Genomic DNA, 19,302 nt, shown 5'->3' on the forward strand with positions numbered 1-19,302 from the left:
TGTCCTGGGGCTTCTATATATATTTGTCTGTAATTAAGGTAGGATTAATTGCTTAAAATTGTTTTTAAGGGCCTGTTATGAGATCAGCAGATAGGAGCATGGGATAAAATGCATAATGAATACATTATGTTATAAATAATGGACGCAGCCAGTGCACAGGCATCCCTGAAAGGTAATAGCTCTTTCAATATTTAATTAAGTGGGTACCATAGGGAAAACACTCTATGTCACTAAGGTAATTTTCAACCTGACTTAGCGACACATAGATCAGTCTGAATGAGGGCAGAAACCTGCATGCAGCTGGGACCCTTGGTAGGCACAGTTCACGGTAATCATAGGGAAATGTTTGTTGGCTGGAGAAGTGGTGAGAAGGGATAATGTTGAGGGTTGATATAGAGGAGATGCTGATAGCACCTGGAGGATTTGTTGGAACTAGTGCTTTGCTCCTTTTCTTAAGACAGAGTTGCTGATCTGGCAGCATAGGAAGCCTTGTGCTTCTGTCCGCTTTGTAGAAGAACCAGGCTTTCCAGGAGGACATCATATGGATGTTCTCTCCTGCTCTTGGAGCCCATTTGTCTGCGGCTAGCTTGTTATGACAGCTCCAGACCAGATCCACTTGCTGCCCAGTGGCAGAGAACAGGGTTGAGTGAAGGACCGCGAGCACCGTGAAACATCTAAAACTCTGTGTTTGGGGTGCAAGCCTTCTCAGCCTTTCTTGAGCTCCTCGTTGTGATTCTTTCTCTGGCTCTTGCTATCCGGTGTTAATTTTAGCCCCACGCACTGGGGACGAAAGCAATGCATTAGTGCAGGGAATTCAGTTTTGTAGGGAAGAAGGCACAGCATCAGGTACAAGGCCAGCGGCTGCCCTTCAGCACGTTCTTATCTGTGATAAAAGTTGAGTCTCGTGGGTTTTCTGAACGGATACAGAAAAAGGGGAAGTATTGCCCATCCGCAAGGCCTAAATTCACACCTGTGTCTCTAACTGCTCATTTCACATTTCCTGTCTCTTCCATGCTCTCATTTCCTTATGTTTTATCCCCTGTTCTTATACTAGCTCCACTGCGATTTTACCCATGCCAGTGTAGCAGGTAGTTAAATGAGACGCCTTGGTGCAAGGCTGGGGAGGTTTGTGAGGGTTGCAAAAGTCCAGCCTGCCCTCCTCCGTATCTCTGCAGGTCTCTCGGTGGGGTTTCCTTGTCTGGCTATTGGTGAGTTTTCCTGAATTTCACAGCACGCAAAGAGTGCTTTTAGGGAGCAAATCCAGCATCAGTATCGTACAGTGGAGTTAAATATCAGAGCTGATGTATTCTCTGGGGCTGAGACCCTGTCTCCATGTTGCAAAGTGACTAGCATGTTTCCAGCCCTATGGAAGCAGTAAATAATAACGATTAAACAAATAACAGTTACAGATTTATGTAGTGTTGTTGCAGGGAGAAACAAGGGGAAAAGAGTTGTAAGGCAAAGAACGGGAGAAATACTCTTTTTAACTTGAAAAGCATGTTTGTATTGAAATCGGACACAAAAGCTCCCTTTTCCCTTTTGCTTGTTTATTTTTCGCAAGATCCATTTTTTTCTTATCTTTTGTGGAGAAAAGCGTGAAAAAAACCCGCCTCTGCTGCTCTTTTGTGATGGCTCCCCTATCATCAGAGCATTCTGGTGTTTAGATACCAGCCTGGAAGCCAGGGCTTATGACAGTCTTCTTTTTCTTTTTTCTTTCTTTCCTGAAAGGGATGGCTTATTTTTAGTGCTTGCAACACCCAGCTCACTGGAGGGACACAGCAGGCCTGTTCCATCCATCATCCGCAGGAGGGTCACGTTCACTGAGGGAACAGGATCTGCTCCTGGTCTTTGTGCGTTTCTCTGATCTGTTCCATTTCTGGCCGTTTGTTCCTTCTCCGCAGCCCCCCGTGAGCTGAGGCAGCCCCAGGGCCGTGTCCTTCCAGGCAGCCAGCTCCAGGCTTCCAGCTTCTTCAGCCTTGCTGCTGCGGTGCAGAGGCTGAAGGAGCGACTCTCAGCCTGGCTGGGCATGGGTGGCAGAGGCTCTCGTGGGAGCTGGCTCAGAGGTGTGGGAAAGAGGTGGAGGAGTCGATTCTGCACAGATTCTGCCCTTCCTCATCTGAGGGAATCACCTTGCTGTGCCGTGGGTGAATTTACCCCCTTGGGACTTGTATCCTGAGCTATTGGTTGTCTATTCAGGTAGCGGCGATTGCCAGAGGAGCTCCTCGTTCCTTGGACGCAGCGGAGAAAGAGCACGTCTTTCCGGGCTGCCCAGCTGCCGTGGGCGCAGAGGCTGAGCCACCCCATCCCTCTCCGCAGGGAGCTCATCCCTGGAGCCCGGGGACCCGTGCTGCCCGCGGCACTGATGGTGCTGGCTGGGGCTTGGGTGCGTTCGGCCATGGAGCCTGCAGAGACTGCTGCCCTCCCGTACCTTCTCGGGAGACGCCGCTTGCAGATGCAGGGTCCTTTCTGCTGGAGTTCCCCTCCAGCCTTGGCCCGCTGCCTGTCCCTCTGATCTTTGGGTGGGCGAAGCAGGTGCAAACAGCAGGCCCTCGGCTTGCAGGGTGAATTCAATACATTCAATGCTGATTGTGCAGGCAAAGCTGCAAGGGTGACACTTTTAATATATTTCAGAATTTAACTGGGAAAAAGTAATGGTTTCTTTCTTTTTTTGGGGGGGGGGTGGGCGGGGAGAGAGCTGCTATGTTTCTTTTCCCAGCATGTCTTTATGGTATTTTCAGACTAAATTTAATTCTGCAGAATTATATTTAGCTAAAAGTGTAAAAGAGGGCAAATAAAACCAAAATAAAATACTTTATTCCAGGTTGACTAAAACATTTCATCTGACCCAAAACCATCTTTCCTTCTACCATATCAGCTCAGAATTAGGAGAGAAATACATAAATGTGGGGGAAGGAGCAGTGAATGTTCAGCTCCTGAACAAAAAACCTGCAATCAAATCCCAAGTATTTGCCCCTATCACATGGGTTTGGAATACAACTAATTTTTCACTGCTTTTTAAAAGGTAGATATCTCCTCCAGAGAATTAAACTCTTACTGCAACACATTACCCAAGCCTTTGAAGAAACAAGGATCTGTTTGATAACAGTGAGGATCTCAGCTGCTGCTTTTTCAGTCCTGCAAGGTCTCAATTTCCAGGTTCAAGCAGGCATAGCATCTTGGAACTGTATAAAAAGTAGCACTGTTACTGATGGAAAATCAATTTTAGGTTATTTTTAATTAACTGTTGCTAATTTTTTCCTTGCTGTCTACCATGAAGAAAGAAAATCGTGATGTGTGAATTTGATACAGTAGCTTGGGATGACTGGGTGACTTGTGGTGTGACCAGCTATAACACACTCTTTGTGCTGCAATTCTTGCCCTTTGTTTCTTTTCTGCTCTGAAATCAGAGGGACCTTTTCTGTTGGTTTCAGTGCTCCATCCAAAGCCAATGTTTTGGACAGTGGCTTCGGGAGATTTTGAACAGCGCATTTGGATTGCCAGGAACAGGGAGGCTTGGTAAATTGAGTTGAGGGTGTTGCTGACACAAGAAGGGAGCTCAGAGAGAGTTTTGGTGAAATGCAGAAAAAGGAAAGAGCATGGAGTCAGAATGCACTTTGGGATTGCCCAGCGTCCCTTGCAGGGAGTGGGGCAAGGAGTGTGGCTGAGAGGGGATGCTTGGGAAGGAGTTTGGATCAGGGAGAGGAGCTGCCCTGAGGACGTGTTAGGGAGGGGGAATTTATTGCCCATCTTCCCTCTACACTCTGAAAACTTCCTCTGTATTTATTAGAGGGGGGGAAGAGTGCTGGCATCTACAGCAGGGGAATGCAAAGGATGCTGCTTTATCTACCCCTGAAATTCACCTCTACAACAGCCACCGAAGCAGTGGAAGGCAAAAGCAGAGTTTGCTGGCCAGTATTAGGAGATTGTCCCATTTTTGGAATGTCGCAGGGCAGAAGAAATGGGCAACAGGTCTGTCGGGAAAGAGGCACTGTGCCAGGGCGCAGAGGAAATCACGCCTGGCAGTCAGCAGCTGCCGAGCAGCAGAGATAGTATCAACAGCGTCCAGACCTTCCATTTGTAACAGGTGAAATGTTAATGAAATGAGAGTGCCAGCAGAAGAGTTAAGATAACCCTGAGAAATGAAAGTAGAGAATCAGGCTAAAAATACTGAGTGCTGTTGTATAGATCAGTGGGAAGCTGTCACCTTGAGTATCATGCGTGGTTTAAGCAGAGGTATGGAGGAAGGTCCAAGGAAAAACTATGAAAATTATTAGAGGCATGAAAAGATTATCGTTAAGAAGAAAAACAGTGTTTAGTTTAGAGAGGAGCTGAATCACAGGAGGCATGATAGGGAGACTTAAGAAGTGGTATTTTTTACCAGGTGCTAAACTGTTCCTTTTGCACTTATGTGCCAAGCCAGAACGGAATGGTCGGTTTAATGGTCAAGCTGCTATGAATAATAAAGAAAATATAAATTTCTGCACAAACAGGCAATGAACAATCAATGAAGTCTGGAATAATCGCATACCCAATGACAGTTTTTGGCACAAGACAGTGAACAGGAAATTGTATCTTCAGTTAACTAAGCCTAAAACCAACACTGTTCAGGATGGTGAAGAAGTGCATGCAGAAATCCATGGATTCTTGTGGAGTCTGCGCACTACTTAAAAGATGAGTTATACCTTATGGTTGGTCTGAGGCAGAGGTGTTTTACTGACCTGGAGAACTAGTAGACCTAAAAAGAGGTAGCTTTTTAATGGCTAGGTTTTAAAAAAAACCCTCCTGTTTATTTGTAAATAAAACCTGTATCAAGATGCCTGTTTTATAAGAATATAAAATGTCACAGAGCTCATAAATTTAGAGAAAAAACAATCTTCTTCCATACTTTCTTGTTAACGAAAGAGACTTTTTCAGCTAATTTCTCCTCTGCTTTCCTTGAGGAAAAAAATGCTATTGCTTTTGGCTTTATAACTTCTGGGGAAGTGAAAGGACAGGTAAATGGGAACACAGGCGGTCTGTATAAATAGTTACTTAAAATCAGTTTTGGGGAGACTTCTCAATTTTTGAAGCCAGTGAAAAAGGAGAAGTGTGCTCAAGGTTAAAGCATCCTCTTGGTGGCTAGCTGAGCTGCTGGTACTCCAGCACCTTTGGTAATCTGGGCGGCGGGGGCTCCAGGGCTGACACAGTACCTAACGCGCTGCCAGCGTGTCGCTCCTTCACCTTCTCGTGCAGCGAGCCTGGGTGCACAAGCTGCAGCAGTGATGAGGGATGCTGCTGCTTCGGGGGAAGAAAAAGGAAGCTGCTTTATTGCCATTTAACTGGTGAGCATGAGAGAAGGCCTGAGTCCCTTAACACAAAAACTCTTAGATTGCATCACGCAGCATCTAGATTTCAGTCTGTCCTTCTGATTACAGCAATGCCTTCCTAAGCCGTGCTGCATATGCTGTGGTGCATTTAGTTACTGCATTTCCCTCCTGCTAAGAATCGTACAAAGGTGTAGGGAGAAACAGGTCTTGTGCAGAGCTGAAGCAGGTGGAGGATGGAATTGGTGACGGAGACAGCGAGCGTCTGGTTAAGGTCACAGCAAGTTTGTGGCAGAGTGAGAATTAAACTTCAGTCTCTTAAATCATTACCTCATGCTCTGGCTCCAGGCTCCAGTTTGTGTGTGGCTTACCTTTGCTTTGCCCAGCCTGGGAGGGGAGCTTTCATGGTATTTCTCTTTAAGTGCTGCAGTGAGCAGTGGAAGATTTCATCTCTTGCAGAGATACTTTTCCATCCCCTGAGCTTTGCTGTGTAAAGCACTACAGGTAACATCAGAGCTGCAGGTGCTGCCCAGCACCCGTGCCCACCAGTAGACACACATGGAGTGCCACAAGCACCTATGGGTGCCAGCCACAAGCACTGGGTGCTCTGGGCAGAGGGCGTTTGCATGTTGCTTCTTGTTCCCAGGTGCCTCTGCAGAGGTCAGTGGAGTGACACCAGCCTCTGGCTGGGTGGGACCATCGCCTGAAGTGACTGAAAGCGTGATGAGCAATCACTGCTCTGAGTGGGTTTCTGCAACGTGCTGCCTGACCTTAAAGTTTCTTTGCCTTCAGGGTGGGAGCAGAGGAAGACTCAAGCAGAATGCATGTGGACATTTCACTTTCAGATGGTAGGTAGCTTTAGAGTTAAAGTAAGCCCAAAGTCACATTTTTTTACTGTTCTTCATGTTGTGCTGTGAGAGCTGTAGAGCTGTTGTTGGACCTTCAGAGTGTGCTCTGTCTTCCCAATTGGCAGCCAGGCAGTGTTCGGAGCACCGCTCCCAGCTGTTGCTCATGAGTGCCTGTGATGGCTGGGAGGGACAGAAGCTTCTTGGGGCCCTCAGTGGGCTTGTGTGCTCATTGCTGGAAGAGAGCTGATGAGCCTCGAAGTGCACGGGAGCCATGTCTGGCTCGGTGAGGAGGACTGGGAGCCGAGATGGTAGGTGCACGGGAGCGCGGAGGGTGTGTTGTTCTCAGATGGGTACCTGGTTTTCTGCCTTGCTCCTCTGAGGGTGCATATGAGGGAAGAGGGGCATGGAGGTGTGTTTGAGGTAGGGACAGGTTTCTGGGCTCAGACAGTCAGCCTCTCTGATAGCTCTGAAGGGGTCTTCAAACTGGCAGAGAGGAGGATTGGTTTAGACAAAGACTATCTGTGTGATCACTACTGGTGGGAGAACGGGAAAACTTGTAGTTCATCCCTCCAGGCCTGTGATCCTCTTCTAAGACCAGGCTGGATCTTTAATCAAGGTTGCATTTACTTCTGTAGCAGAGGGCGAGAAGCATTTGGGATATAATTGTGTCTGGGAGTTTTGTGGGGGCTGCTTTTTTTTTTTTCCTCCTGCTGGTGGTCATATAGGAAATAGTGGTAAATGGGGGAGGAAGTTACTGGGGGGGTGACTGTGGTGAGATTTTAGACCCTGTTTCTGCTCCTTTTTGGCTGTGTGCAGGAGCTTAGATTCAGGTGTTGCTGCCTTGCCTGTTAGCAGAAAGGTGAAGTGGGGGGGGGGGGGTTGTGGTGTCTCCCCTGGAGCTCCTCAGTCCTGCCTCAACAAATAACGAGGGCAGAGGAAGCCAGGGAGTGACTTCACAGGGGAGTGACAGATGCTTTGCCTGGGTGGAGGACAGCTGGGTGCTGGTCTCTGCTCTGGGTAAAACTTAATGACCTCTCCCAGAGGAGCAGCTTCCATGGGAAAATCTTCCCTGGTGGGTGGAGCCCGTCTTGGGCAATGGGGAGAGCTGCAGGCAGCATGCCTGCCCCACATTACCTGGGGAGGGGTCAAACCTGCCTCTCCCCTGTCCTTGCTGCATCTTCTGCTCATGGGGCCATGTGGCACCAGTGCTACTGTCATCTTGTTGTTGTTGGCGGGGGGAGGATGTTTTGGTTTGTTTTTGTGTGGCTGGCGCTTGAGTCACTGTGTAGTGATAAAACTGAAAAATCAGAAGTGCTTCATTTGACCAAAATTGTTTTTTTCTGTCCTCCTTTACACAATTTCCATGGAAGTGGAAGAAGGCTCAGGGATGGGGGTAGAAGACAGCAGAGGGCTGTTACTGGTGCATGGGAGTTTGTATGGAGGGGTGGTTGGAAAGCAGGCTGTGGGAGGGTGTGAAGGGGAGGAGGAGGAGGAAGCAGCTCAGCTGGGAAGGTCTGGGAGCTGTGCTGTGCACCAGTACCAGCTGGTCAGCAAGGTAAGAAGTGCCGGTAGGCTGCAGAGTCAGTTCCCTGGAGAAGGTGTGCGGCATCTAGGGTGAATGTAGTCACAAGGGTCTGGCTGAGCTTAATGGCTGCTGGCTTAATGGAGCAAATCTTGAGAAATGAGTTACAAGAGCTGGGGCAAGAGAAATCCTGCAACCTCATCTGCCAGGGCCACCGGCTTTTTTCCATGGGGATTTGCAAAAGTGGTGAGGAGAGGAGGTCTGTGGGCACAGGGCCAGGTGCTGCTCAGCAGCAGGGAATCCATCTGGTCTTTCTGTCCAGCTGTGTCTCCTGTTGTGTGTCCTGCCTCATGTCCTGGTGCTCTGACGAGTCATGCTCACCATTAAAATACTTCTGTAGTGCCTGGTTGCTCCAGGACCCTCAGGTCACCTCTCTCATTGCTGTTTGCAAGGCTGTGGGGTCTCTTCCTTAGCTGCTGCCTTTGTCTTGATGGCAGATCTTGGGGCTGGGCAGTGTGCGGAGGCAGAGGCTGGGCGTTGTGGGAGAGGAGAGCTGCCGGTCCCTGGTTCTGCCGCTCCTCCCGCAGTGCTGCTTGCTGGCCTGCCTGCGGACTTCCTCGAGCAAGCTGATCCTCTGCTTTGCATCTTCTCCTGCTCTGCCATCTAATTAGGTTTGGAGGCCTTTGGTGCAGGGACCCTCTCCTGTTTATTAAGTGCCTGTAACTTGGGTCTGGCCTCTGTGCCCTACTCATGTTATACAAGTACTAACGATGGTGGTGGATCGCCAGTGCATTTCCCCAACCCTTCTGCACCTTTCCATGTAGGTCGGTATGTGTGGAAATACAGCTTTGAAATCAGATGTAAGGAACAGGCTGCTCTTCAAAGCCAGGTGTAGGGTTTCTGTTTTGTTTTTTTTGTTTTGGTGTTGTTTTTTTTTCTTCCCTCCTGAGGATGCTCTATTTATGGTCTTTGCTGCTGATGATTTTGAAAGGAAAGCATCTCCCAAATCAGCCTACAAAGAAAGATAATCCATTTATGAAATGCTTATGCAATCCAGAGCTCCGCTTATGCTGTGACAGTCTGCGGCAGATCTGATTGCGCTAGGAGAAGCCCGCGTACAGGGGCTGACTGGAGGCTTACCTGCAGGTCTGGGGGGGTGGTGGAACAGAGATGGGGAAGGGCAGCTCTGGAGTGATGCTGCAGTTAATTTAGTTGAGTCTTGCTCTGTCAAGAGGATTTGCCTGGTCTGTCTTGAGGTAACCATGCCACTGCTCCCCACCTCTGTTGCTGGCTTAACATGGGAGCTTGTGCTTGGTTGTTCCAGCTTTTTTCTTCCCCAGAAATATTTCTCTTGTATTCACTGTAGGAAAATTTCAGGGAGAGGGAGATAATTCAGCTAGTTAAAAGGGGTGTGTGTGAAACTAACCCTCCAAAACCACCACCATCAAAACAATAGATAAAAGGGGCAGACAAGAGAGGAAGGAGGGCAAACATATTTCAGAAAAGCTGTGCTGGTTTTGGCTTCGGCCAGCAGGATCTAGCAGTTTGCATAGAAAGTAGTTTATTGTCAGCGAGAGCCGAGGATACCTGCCAGCTCTGTGAAGCCATTAGCAGCAATGCATTATGCTTGTGAAAGGCCGTGGTGACAGATCTGTCCCTTTGGCTGAGCCAGCCCCTGGCCTGTCAGCTCTTCACCACTCCAGCTTGCTGCTCATGAGCACCTCTCATCTTTATTGCGTTTCTGCGCTTCAGCATTATTGGGCCAAATCCTCCACTGCTGTAAATCAGTTTCTTCACTGAAGTTCAAGGAGTTAACCCAGTTTCGCCCAGATGAACATCATGCCTGGGTATTTTTTAATCCCCCCCATTAATGTAAAGTTGTCTTGTCCACTGACTCAACCCCATCTTGGATGAGAAGGGCTGGGATACACTCGTGTTGAGTTACCGCCGTACACCAGCCTGATCCAGGAGAGCTTTCCACAGCCTTTCCTTAGCAAACCTCAAGACCCTCATTTATCCACTCATCTTCCTCTTAACTGTTTTTTGTTATTTTCCACTAATTATGGGGTAACAGATATTTTTGGAGGCTTGGTTGAAAGGACCTGGTCACTTCATGGCCAGGTTCATGAAATGACCTTCTGATCTCAGTGATGGGGGCATGGTGGGTGTTTGGTTTTCAATCAGCAGCCTGGAGAGAAAGATGCTAATAAGTCTCTCTCCCTTATGTGGTGGCATACACTTAGAGGATATGCTGTATGTGTGCATTAAAGACTTGGCCTCATGGTTAGCATGAGCTTGCTGTGTTTGCTAGTTGTGCCCTTGGACAGTGCAGTGGGTAGGGCAGGGGCTGCTTGCATACAGTGCTGTGCAGAGTGGTGTCCCCTCCTGTCTAGAGCCACTCAGTGCTACTGGACCAGAAATAATGAACAATCCTAATGAAGGGGGCAATTGCGCTCATTTTTATCACAATAAAAAGATTAAAAAGGGTTTTCCATCTGTGTAGGTGTGTGTATCCCACCTTTCAGAGGCGAGTTTGGGTGGTCTTGTCTCATTCAGTTGTCTAAGGCGTGTTGGCTAGCTGTGCAAAGGCCCCCCCACGCTGTCCGTCCCACAGGAGCTCTACACCAGGTTGCTTTGTCCCTGCTAGAAACTGGATGTCCGCACTGAGGTCCTGCCCTGTTTCCCGCTCGTTGGGGTTCCTGTGCCTTGATGCTGAAAATAATTACACTTCTCTGAGATCAGTGTGCAACTGGGGAGCATCAGGGTGTTGTATAGCATTATAAAGTAGTATTCTTCATGCTGAAAAGTGCAGATAGGATGCGTTTAGCTGTGTTTCTGCGGTGCTGTAAGTTGTAAACTCCAGCCGGGGCCATCTGTAATAGCGTAAGGAGCTCCTGAGTTCCCACGTGGGGATCTGGGTCACACACAGAGCATTTTCAGAATTTCTGAGCAATTTGATCAGTTCTTCTTTCCACTCTATTTCACTTTCATGATCATAAGTAGAACAGATCAGCAATCTTGCTAGAGAGCCTATTCTCACCAGACTGCCACCCCAACTTGGCAGGGACAGGAGCTCCCAGCAAACACGCACTAATGTGCTCCCTGTCTTATTTAAAGAGACATGGCCAGTGAAAATGCACTGTCTGCATTGTCTTATTTGTATTATGAAATGCAGTACAGGCACAAAGACGGGGAAAAATGACTCGTGTACTTATTGTCCATGGGAATATCTCTGGGAGGAAGCACAAATAAAGCTCTCCAGAACCTGGGTTCTGAGTCTGTAATGTAAAACTGGTGCTGGGTAATTGGAGTTTTGGAAGATACCTTGTGGTGACGTTCAGTGCTTAAAAAAAATAATTCACCCACTTTGAAATGTGCTATGGTACAGAACTTTAGAAAAACTCTTTATTGTAGCAAAGTTTTTAAAGATGTCACAGTATTATTATAAAGCCAGCAGCTAAAATATTAATAAGAAAAATGTCTAATCTATATATTGGCCAGAACAAAATGACAGTGTAGCTAATGCAAGATGTTTAGTAGTCTTTACCTCTGCCGAGAAAATCAAAAAAAGTCTTTGACAAGTTTCCCATTAAAAATCATGCAATTATGAGTAACTGCATTTTCAGAAAGAAAACTGTTAGCTTTCTTTTTACAACCTTTCCTATTTTTCCTTGGAAAGAAGAGTTTTGCTTATTCCTTGCTGTTCTCCTAGCCCCTCTGCGGAGTGGTGTTCCCCAGGGCTCAGTATTGGGGCCAGTTCTGTTTAATATCTTTATCAGTGATCTAGACAAGGGGATGGAGTGCACCCTCAGTAAGTTTGCGGATGACACCAAGTTGGGAGGCAGGGTCGATCTGCTCGAGGGTAGGAAGGCTCTACAGAGGGATCTGGACAGGCTGGATCGATGGGCTGAGGCCAGCTGTATGAGGTTCAACAAGACCAAGTGCCGGGTCCTGCACTTGGGTCACAGCAACCCCATGCAGCGCTACAGTCCTGGGGAAGAGTGGCTGGAAAGCTGCCCGGTGGAAAAGGACCTGGGGGTGCTGGTTGACAGCCGGCTGAATATGAGCCAGCAGTGTGCCCAGGTGGCCAAGAAGGCCAATGGCATCCTGGCCTGTGTCAGAAATAGTGTGGCCGGCAGGAGCGGGGAAGTGATCGTCCCCCTGTACTCAGCACTGGTGAGGCCGCACCTCGAGTACTGTGTTCAGTTTTGGGCCCCTCACTACAGGAAAGACACTGAGGTGCTGGAGCGTGTCCAGAGAAGAGCAATGAAGCTGGTGAAGGGTCTAGAGACCAGGTCCTATGAGGAGCGGCTGAGGGAACTGGGGTTGTTTAGCCTGGAGAAAAGGAGGCTGAGGGGAGACCCTATCGCTCTCTACAACTACCTGAAGGGGGGTTGTAGCGAGGTGGGTGCTGGTCTCTTCTGTCAGGTGGCTGGAGACAGGAGGAGAGGAAATGGCCTCAAGTTGCACCAGGGGACGTTTAGATTGGATATTAGGAAAAATTTCTTTACTGAAAGGTTTGTCGGGTATTGGAACAGGCTGCCCAGGGAAGTGGTTGAGTCACCATCCCTGGAGGTATTCAAAAAGTGTGTAGACAAGGCATTTGGGGACATGGTTTAGTGGGCATGGATGATGGTTGGACTCGATGATCTTAAAGGTCTTTTCCAACCTAAACAACGCTATGATTCTATGAATGTCAGGTTTTGTTCTGCATTTTGCTGTCTGTGATTTCGTATATATTGAAATCAAAGGATGGGGCCCTCGTTTAGTGACACAGGGGCTCAGGCCCCACAGCCTTTGGCAGCTGATGTGAAGCTTGAAGTCGGCATAAGTTTTGCCTTAGAACAGGTAAATAAAGGATTGCAAGATACAGTCTGAAATGAGAAGTCAAAAGCACACGTTGCAAAAGATTTGTTCTCAAAGAGAATTTGTGATTGTTGCATCTGCCTTTTTGAAGCTGTCCTGGGAATGTGATTGTATAATATTTATAGGTCAGAATATGCTTGTGCTTTTCACACAATTGAGCCTGAGGTGCTGGTGCTCCTGCTGCAGGTGGTGTGGCGACCCAAGGGGGGACCTCACCAGCGCAGATGGGAAGGGGCTGTGGAAGCCAGCATGGGTCCTGCCACCTGGCCGTGGTGGCGGTGGCGTGCTGTTCATGCAGCCCTGTCGTGGTGGGATGCTGTGGCTGAGGGGATGTCCCTGGTGCTGCAGCACTTCTTGGTGGTGGTGGTTCTGCCTCGTGCCAGCACCTAAAGCAGGGAGAGATCCTGCCAGGCCAAAATGGTGGTGGACACTGCATCCACTGGGATGGGTGAGGTCCCTGTTTTATAGGCAGCCACCTGTGAAGGGATAAACTGCAGCTGACAGTCAGTTCCTCTTTCACCAAGTCTGCCAAAACATGAATCCAAGTTTCCGAGTTGTTTTCTGCAAGGACTGATGGGAGTGCAGCCTGTGCCTGTAGGGCAGGTGTCGAGCTGCCTCTGGCCATGCCACTGGGAGGCTGGTGCTGGCAAGTGGGGAAACGTGGACCGCATTTAATTGTCATAAAATGTCCTTGTTAGCAAGGTTAAAATCTTGTGTCCCTGTTTTCACAGGGAAATCCTTGGAAGGCCAAACCTTTGAAAAAGCATCTCCTTTCATCTATAACTTCTCTATTCTATTGCTCTGTTGAGCCAAAGGTGTTTTAGAGTGGAGATACCCAAGGCAGGATTTTGGGGCCAGTGGGTTGTGAGTCCTGCCATGGGACAGCTGACCCCGCTTAAACCTGGAGGTGCCAGAGGAGAGCTTTTACTGGTGTGTCACAGCCATCCCATCAAGTTCAGCTGTGGAGCAGTTCTGCGGGTATTTACGCTTATTTGTGTGAATGCTGAATGTAGCCTTTATAAACACTTCTATTGCCAAATTAAGCTCTTCCCCTTCCAGAATCACCTTAAATGACTTTCTTCTTCTCTACCCCTTGTTTGGAAAAGTTTACAGTCTGAGAGAGGAAGACGTTGTGGGTGTGGAGGGAGCAAGAAAGGTTTCTGCAGGAACTTCTGGGCCGTTGCGGTCCTTGCGGGTTCTCCCTCGTGTGTTTCCTCCATGCAGCAATGCACAATGAAGCATCGGCTGCTTGGAGAAGAGTCTCTCTGCTTTGAAAACAGCTTGTATGTGGAACTGAAACTGCTTAGCTCAGATTACCAGAGTGTGTTTATTATTATGGGAGATGCCTGATGTTGTATTACTGCACTGTGCTCCTTCTGAGAAACACAGTCTGCTTCTAACAGTGATGTTTGTATACGTTTAACTCACAGTTTAAGCTCTTACCGGTGCTCACAGACTAAACAAACAGCATTCTCCAAAGTTTGTAAAGCATAGCAGGTACAAAGTGCTTGAAGCTTCAAATGAGGATACTTAGTTTACCAAGTTAAATGCTTTTTGCTTACAAAACAGGGGTGGTTAAGGCTGCCTGTGCAGTCGTGGTTCTTCCCCCAAACACGCATACAGGCTGCTCCTGTGTGTCTTGGGACCATTGGTCCCAGTCACTGCCTTTGGCCTGGGATGCAAATTTCCAGGCAGTCCCTTCCCAAGCATCGCCTCCCTGCTGGTAGCGTGACATGGGAGCTGCCCTGAGCAGGTTATGATCTGGGCAAGACAGAGAAGTCTTGGGTTGGCCACCTCTCTCAATGGGATGAGTCAGAAAACCTAACGAAAGGGTTGGGACCTGCAGAGAACCTTTTTCTTTATCCTTAAGCAGCCTCTGAGACATTGCCCCAAGATTTGAATCTCTGCTCCACTGCTCTTTGCTTGTTATCTGTCTCCAAAGTGTTCAGATTTAAATGTGGTTTTGAAGCATCAGGTGTTGGGTACAGACCCCGGGTGTTGTGAGTTCCCTGTGTGGCGTAAAGCCTGTCATTGCCTGGTGGCCTCAAAACACCCTAGATGTTTGACAGACAACTGCGTGTTCTTCCCAGTGGGGAGGACAGCCAGGCCCTGCCACAACCTGAGCGCATGCAGGAGACAGGCTATGGACGGTGTCAGTGATACGTACTTGAGGAGTAACTTGAGTAGCCAAGTCCCTGTGAGAGAACCTGTGTTCTGCTTGGTGGAAAAAAGATGGATGGGTGGGTGGAAATCACTCTCAAATACTGTTTGTTATCAGATGGGCTTAAGGTCTCTGTTGCAAGATAGACGATTTGGTGTGTGTTTCTACTTGAATTGGATCCCTTGGCAGCTTTAAAAAAAAAAAAAAAAAAAGTTTTTTTTTTTCCTCCCTTGACTCTAAAACTACATAGGATGTGTGGAACTGACACATGAGCACGTGCTTCCAGCTAATTAGGCAGATGTGACACGTCCAAGGCTGACCAGCCTTTTGCCAAGAATATAATGGAAATCAGCCAGCTGTTTATGTTGACATTGCTAAAAGAGAGTTTCACTTAGCAGCACCAAGGCAAAGCCGAAGCGGGGAGTAAATCAAGGAGAGAGAGAGAGAGAGAGAGAAGTAATGAGCAAAGTAATGCGTTACCTTTTGTAGGGTTTCTTGCTGCATACTCGTACCTGAAACCACCCTGTGCCTTGCAAGTGTGTAGCTGGAACCAGTCTGTGAGCCTGGTTCATGAAGCAGCTATAGAACAATTGCAGTTTGATGTGCTGTGCTGCTGATGGGAGCCAGGGGGTTGGTATAATGTGTCTTCACATTTATTACACACAAACTGGTTTTGGTACCCAGTGAGTTGACTTTTCGGCGTGTTTCTTGCCCAGCTATCACTGCTTGCGCTTGCTTCTCAATATTCACTTTTCAGTTCCTTCTGGCTTCTCCGTGGCAAAGTCCTGGTGCTGGCTACTTTCATCCTGTGCTAGAGTTGGAAGATGTGCCGCTTCAGTCTCCTTATTTTATTACTTTTTGCTACTTCCTTGCCTTCCAGATAGTGATTCTTGTTTCACTGGATTAATGGCCTAGGAATAGAGTTTGGAGGTTTTCTTGGTATTCTCAACAGCAGTCATGTGTAGCACTGAAACTTTGATAGTGTGCAGCTGTTTTGCAATCAGGTCTGGGTCTTGCTGGCAGCAAAACTGGTAAGCAAAAGCAATATGGCTCGCGTTGGAAAAATGGGAAGTCGGTAAATGCGCACATGCTTCCTGTTAGGAGGACAGGGCATGGTAAAGAGTACGCTCAGACCCCTGGGTCTAAAATGGTTAACTCCTGCTGGACTGGGGTTTATCCCTTTTTTTCAGTTTTACATGAAGTACATGCCCCTGATGCTTATAGACGCTTCTTAATTATTGGGAGTGGGGAGGGCTACTGAACTGACTGGGAGGCATGCTCTGGCTTCAGGGAGATTTTGTTGGGTGGGAGTAACAATGCAGTTGGGCTTATTAAGAACCATTTTGAGAATGAATACGGCTGTACTCTCATAAAGATGTTTCCGTCAATTGCTTTGTGGGCTATGAGCAGAACCTGAAGGAAGCTGTAGATTTCATGTTTATAAATGAATACTTCCTAATGCGTTGAAGAGCTGCTGCCTGGCCCGCAGTGAACAAGTTCAGGAGCCTTTCAACTGATGTCATTAGACTTGGGCACAAGATATTGAAGTGGATCCCTGTTGACCACTTTGAAAATAACTGTTCAGACTTTTATTACGAAACATAATTTGAAAATGGCGATTGTTCCTATGCTTCGGTCCCGCCTCCGATGCAGCCTCCCTGCTGCTGTTTCCTAACACAGTGTGGGTTGCCAAGCTCTGCCCTTGCAGTCCTGAGGAACCTCACACTTTGTTGGGGCAGAGCCGTCCTAACACCTGTGTAGAGTTTTATTGATTCACAGAGAAGCCTACCTAACTTTTGTGTCAAACGCTGTATTTCTGAGGCCTCATTCACCAGCAAATGGAATGGTAATCTTAGGCAGAAATGGCTTAAATGTTGTATAAGCACATGCAAAATTCAGCAGTTTTGCGGGTACTTGACAGCAGTGAAATGCCTACAGAAGTAATAAGTTGCGGGGTTTTTTTGTTGTGTGTGGTGGTTTGTGTGTGGTTTAGTGGGTTTTTTTTTTTTTTTTTTTGGTTTTTTTTTTTTTTTTAACCAAAACAGTGGATGGTACTCCAATTTTACACTGATTGAAGCTTACAACTTCTTGTGAAACCATAGATGCTCTTCTAGTATGAACCTTTGAAGTTGTGGAGGAATGGACCTGATCCCTGATGTTTTTGGGACTAACTGGGATGTGGAGCTAATGGCAGTGTATCTTTCCAGTGGGATTAGAAACACCACTGTTTCTAACCCAAGGGACACTGGGTTTGAAATACAAATTATTTGGCTGCTTCGAGCATTCAGGAACAGAATCAGGAGTTGCCTTTGCTGTGCAGTCTCATGTATCTGTTGCTCTTTTCCTTTAGGTTATGATGCCCTGAGCTACTCTGTGGAAAGTAATGACAAATGGAGCGGGAGACAGCTACTGCAAGCAAATGAGAACACGACTGACGTCCCAGAGGATGGGGGGCAGCCATATGTCAGAAATTGCACTGAACCAGGTAGGAATGAAAGTTGCTTCTGGCTCCTTGGTCTTACAGTTGGCTTTCTTACCTCCAGGTATCTATTTACTGCCAAAAACTTGTACTTGCTTATTTTTAAGTCAGTAAATATGCTTGTTGTTTTCCTTGTATGTGTGTACCATATAGGTATTGCAAACTCCCTCAGCAACTAGGGTTAAGAGGAGGACCTGCTGTCAGCTAGAGTACAAGACAATGTTTAATATATACTAATAGCCAAGTGCTAGGATCATAAGAAGCATGTCTTCTGTGGTTTTTGCATAAACATTGCATGCGGTTCTAGCGATGGGATGTACACAGTGATGATGTGTGCTAGTAGGATTATTAGCTGAGAAATTAGTAGGTAGTCATATATTTAGTACAAGGACTTTCACCAGCAGTCGACCCAAAGAAACCCAGTCTTCTGTAGCTTCGGGTTGGGTTGGATCTGCTGATGAGAAATAGGGCTCAGTTCATAATGTAGCTTTTTCCTTGGGGAGAGACCTTAGCAGGGTGGTCCTCATCTCCTTGACTCCTGTTTTTATGGAACTCATAGGAACTTAATGTCATTGCTCTGCTGCTCTGTTATATTTGGTTGAAGTCGGTTGACATATTCAGGAGCTTTTGGGGGAGGTGGACACAAACACATCGGCTGTGTTCGTATGCTTCATGTGTCCCACTTCCTCAGGGATCCACCTGCAGCCAGGATTAAGGCATATTGGCTAGAGAGGGTATTTAACTGTAGGAGATGAGCTGATGTGCTTTTTGAACTTGCTTTCCCTGAGCTATTTGGGGCTTTTTGCAAATCTTTGGTGCTTGTTCTGAAAGAGCCCCCCTCTATTTAGAGGGGCAGTTTCCTGTCCCATAGTTAAAAGGACAAACCACTTGCAACCCTGTACAAAAAAACTTTCCATGGATGATAGGAAAAAAAAAACCAAGATGGGGAGTCTTCAATTTGCATCCGATCAATTGCACTGTTTTTATTTCTACCTAAACAGAAGTCATCATAAGATATCACTATTAAAAGAGAAGGGTTTGTAAGATGTTCAGTCCTTTATTTTTTTTCTTTTCACAGCAGAGCTTGGATGTCATTGCCTCAAAGTTCAGGGAGGGGAGGGGAAAGGTGTTTCTCCATTCTTCAGGACTTACGTAGGTTACATGTCCCAAGAGAAATTCTAACAAATGCAGTTCCTGCTGCACTTCTCTGCCTATAATTTTTCCTCCACTGTCATCCTTAATACCATTCCTGGACAGATGGATGATTATAGACTTTTTTAGACAGTAAAAACTAGTACAAAAATTCTTCTGTTCAGTTTTTCACTTGTTTGCGTGTCTCCCGTGTAGTACAGATCCAGTCATACAGCTTCACATCAGCATCTGTAGTAACCTTTCCCCCACTGCTCTTGGTACATCAGCACCTGCTATCTCACCATCCTCTGCTATTTCTGCTGCCTTTGCCAAATAAAGCAGCCTGTAGGAAACATGTGGGATTTTATTTGTGGTGTGTGTTTTTTCTCCCCCTTTTCCAGAAGATAAAACAATAATTACTAAGTACGTTGTATAGCATTCAGGAGAGAGAAAGTAGAAATACCTAGGTGAATTACTGTTTTTTCTCTGAATTATCATGACATTACAACAGGATACATTCTGTAATAGCAAACTGATTAAAAGTACTGTAGAAAAGAAAGTAAAAGTAGCAAAGTTTAGGTCCCTTGTGTTGTTTTGTGGATGTCATTTGGACCATTATCATAGTGTAAATGTAAATCATTAATGCTAGGCTGGATGACAGTCAGAAATGTTTGAATTGTCTTGGTTTGAATGGGAGTGGGACTCTATTGAAGTGTCTGTGACAGTTATCTGATGACTTCAGTGGACTGTAGGCCATGTGCAGAATACTTCAGTTCTGCTTTTCAGCAAATTAAGTGAGTTAAAGAGCTGGTAGAAGTGATGCTGTAAATAGCATCGGTATGTTGTCTTGTTCTGAATGATTTTTCTGCTGTGTATGATAACACAACATGAGAAAGCCAAGTGGTGTTAGTTGTGCTTTGGGAAGAATTTCAGAATTTTCCCTGCAACTCAGAACGATGCCAGGTTTCTGAATCCAGCACAAAATGGGGCCC

At 46.9% G+C, this 19,302-nt stretch overlaps 1 protein-coding gene across 2 annotated transcripts in view; it reads left to right on the top strand.

Moving 5' to 3' along the window:
* SLC24A3 (solute carrier family 24 member 3) overlaps positions 1-19,302 on the top strand; it is a 187,332-nt gene that overhangs the window by 14,206 nt on the left and 153,824 nt on the right. For both annotated transcript variants that reach the window (XM_030021792.1, XM_030021794.1), the window contains exon 2: positions 17,051-17,185. In XM_030021792.1, coding sequence (XP_029877652.1) covers positions 17,051-17,185 — 135 coding nt within the window. The remainder of the gene's footprint in view (positions 1-17,050; positions 17,186-19,302) is intronic.

This window comes from Aquila chrysaetos, chromosome 8 (genome assembly GCF_900496995.4).
Source record: "Aquila chrysaetos chrysaetos chromosome 8, bAquChr1.4, whole genome shotgun sequence".
In the NCBI taxonomy this organism is placed as follows: Eukaryota; Metazoa; Chordata; class Aves; order Accipitriformes; family Accipitridae; genus Aquila; species Aquila chrysaetos.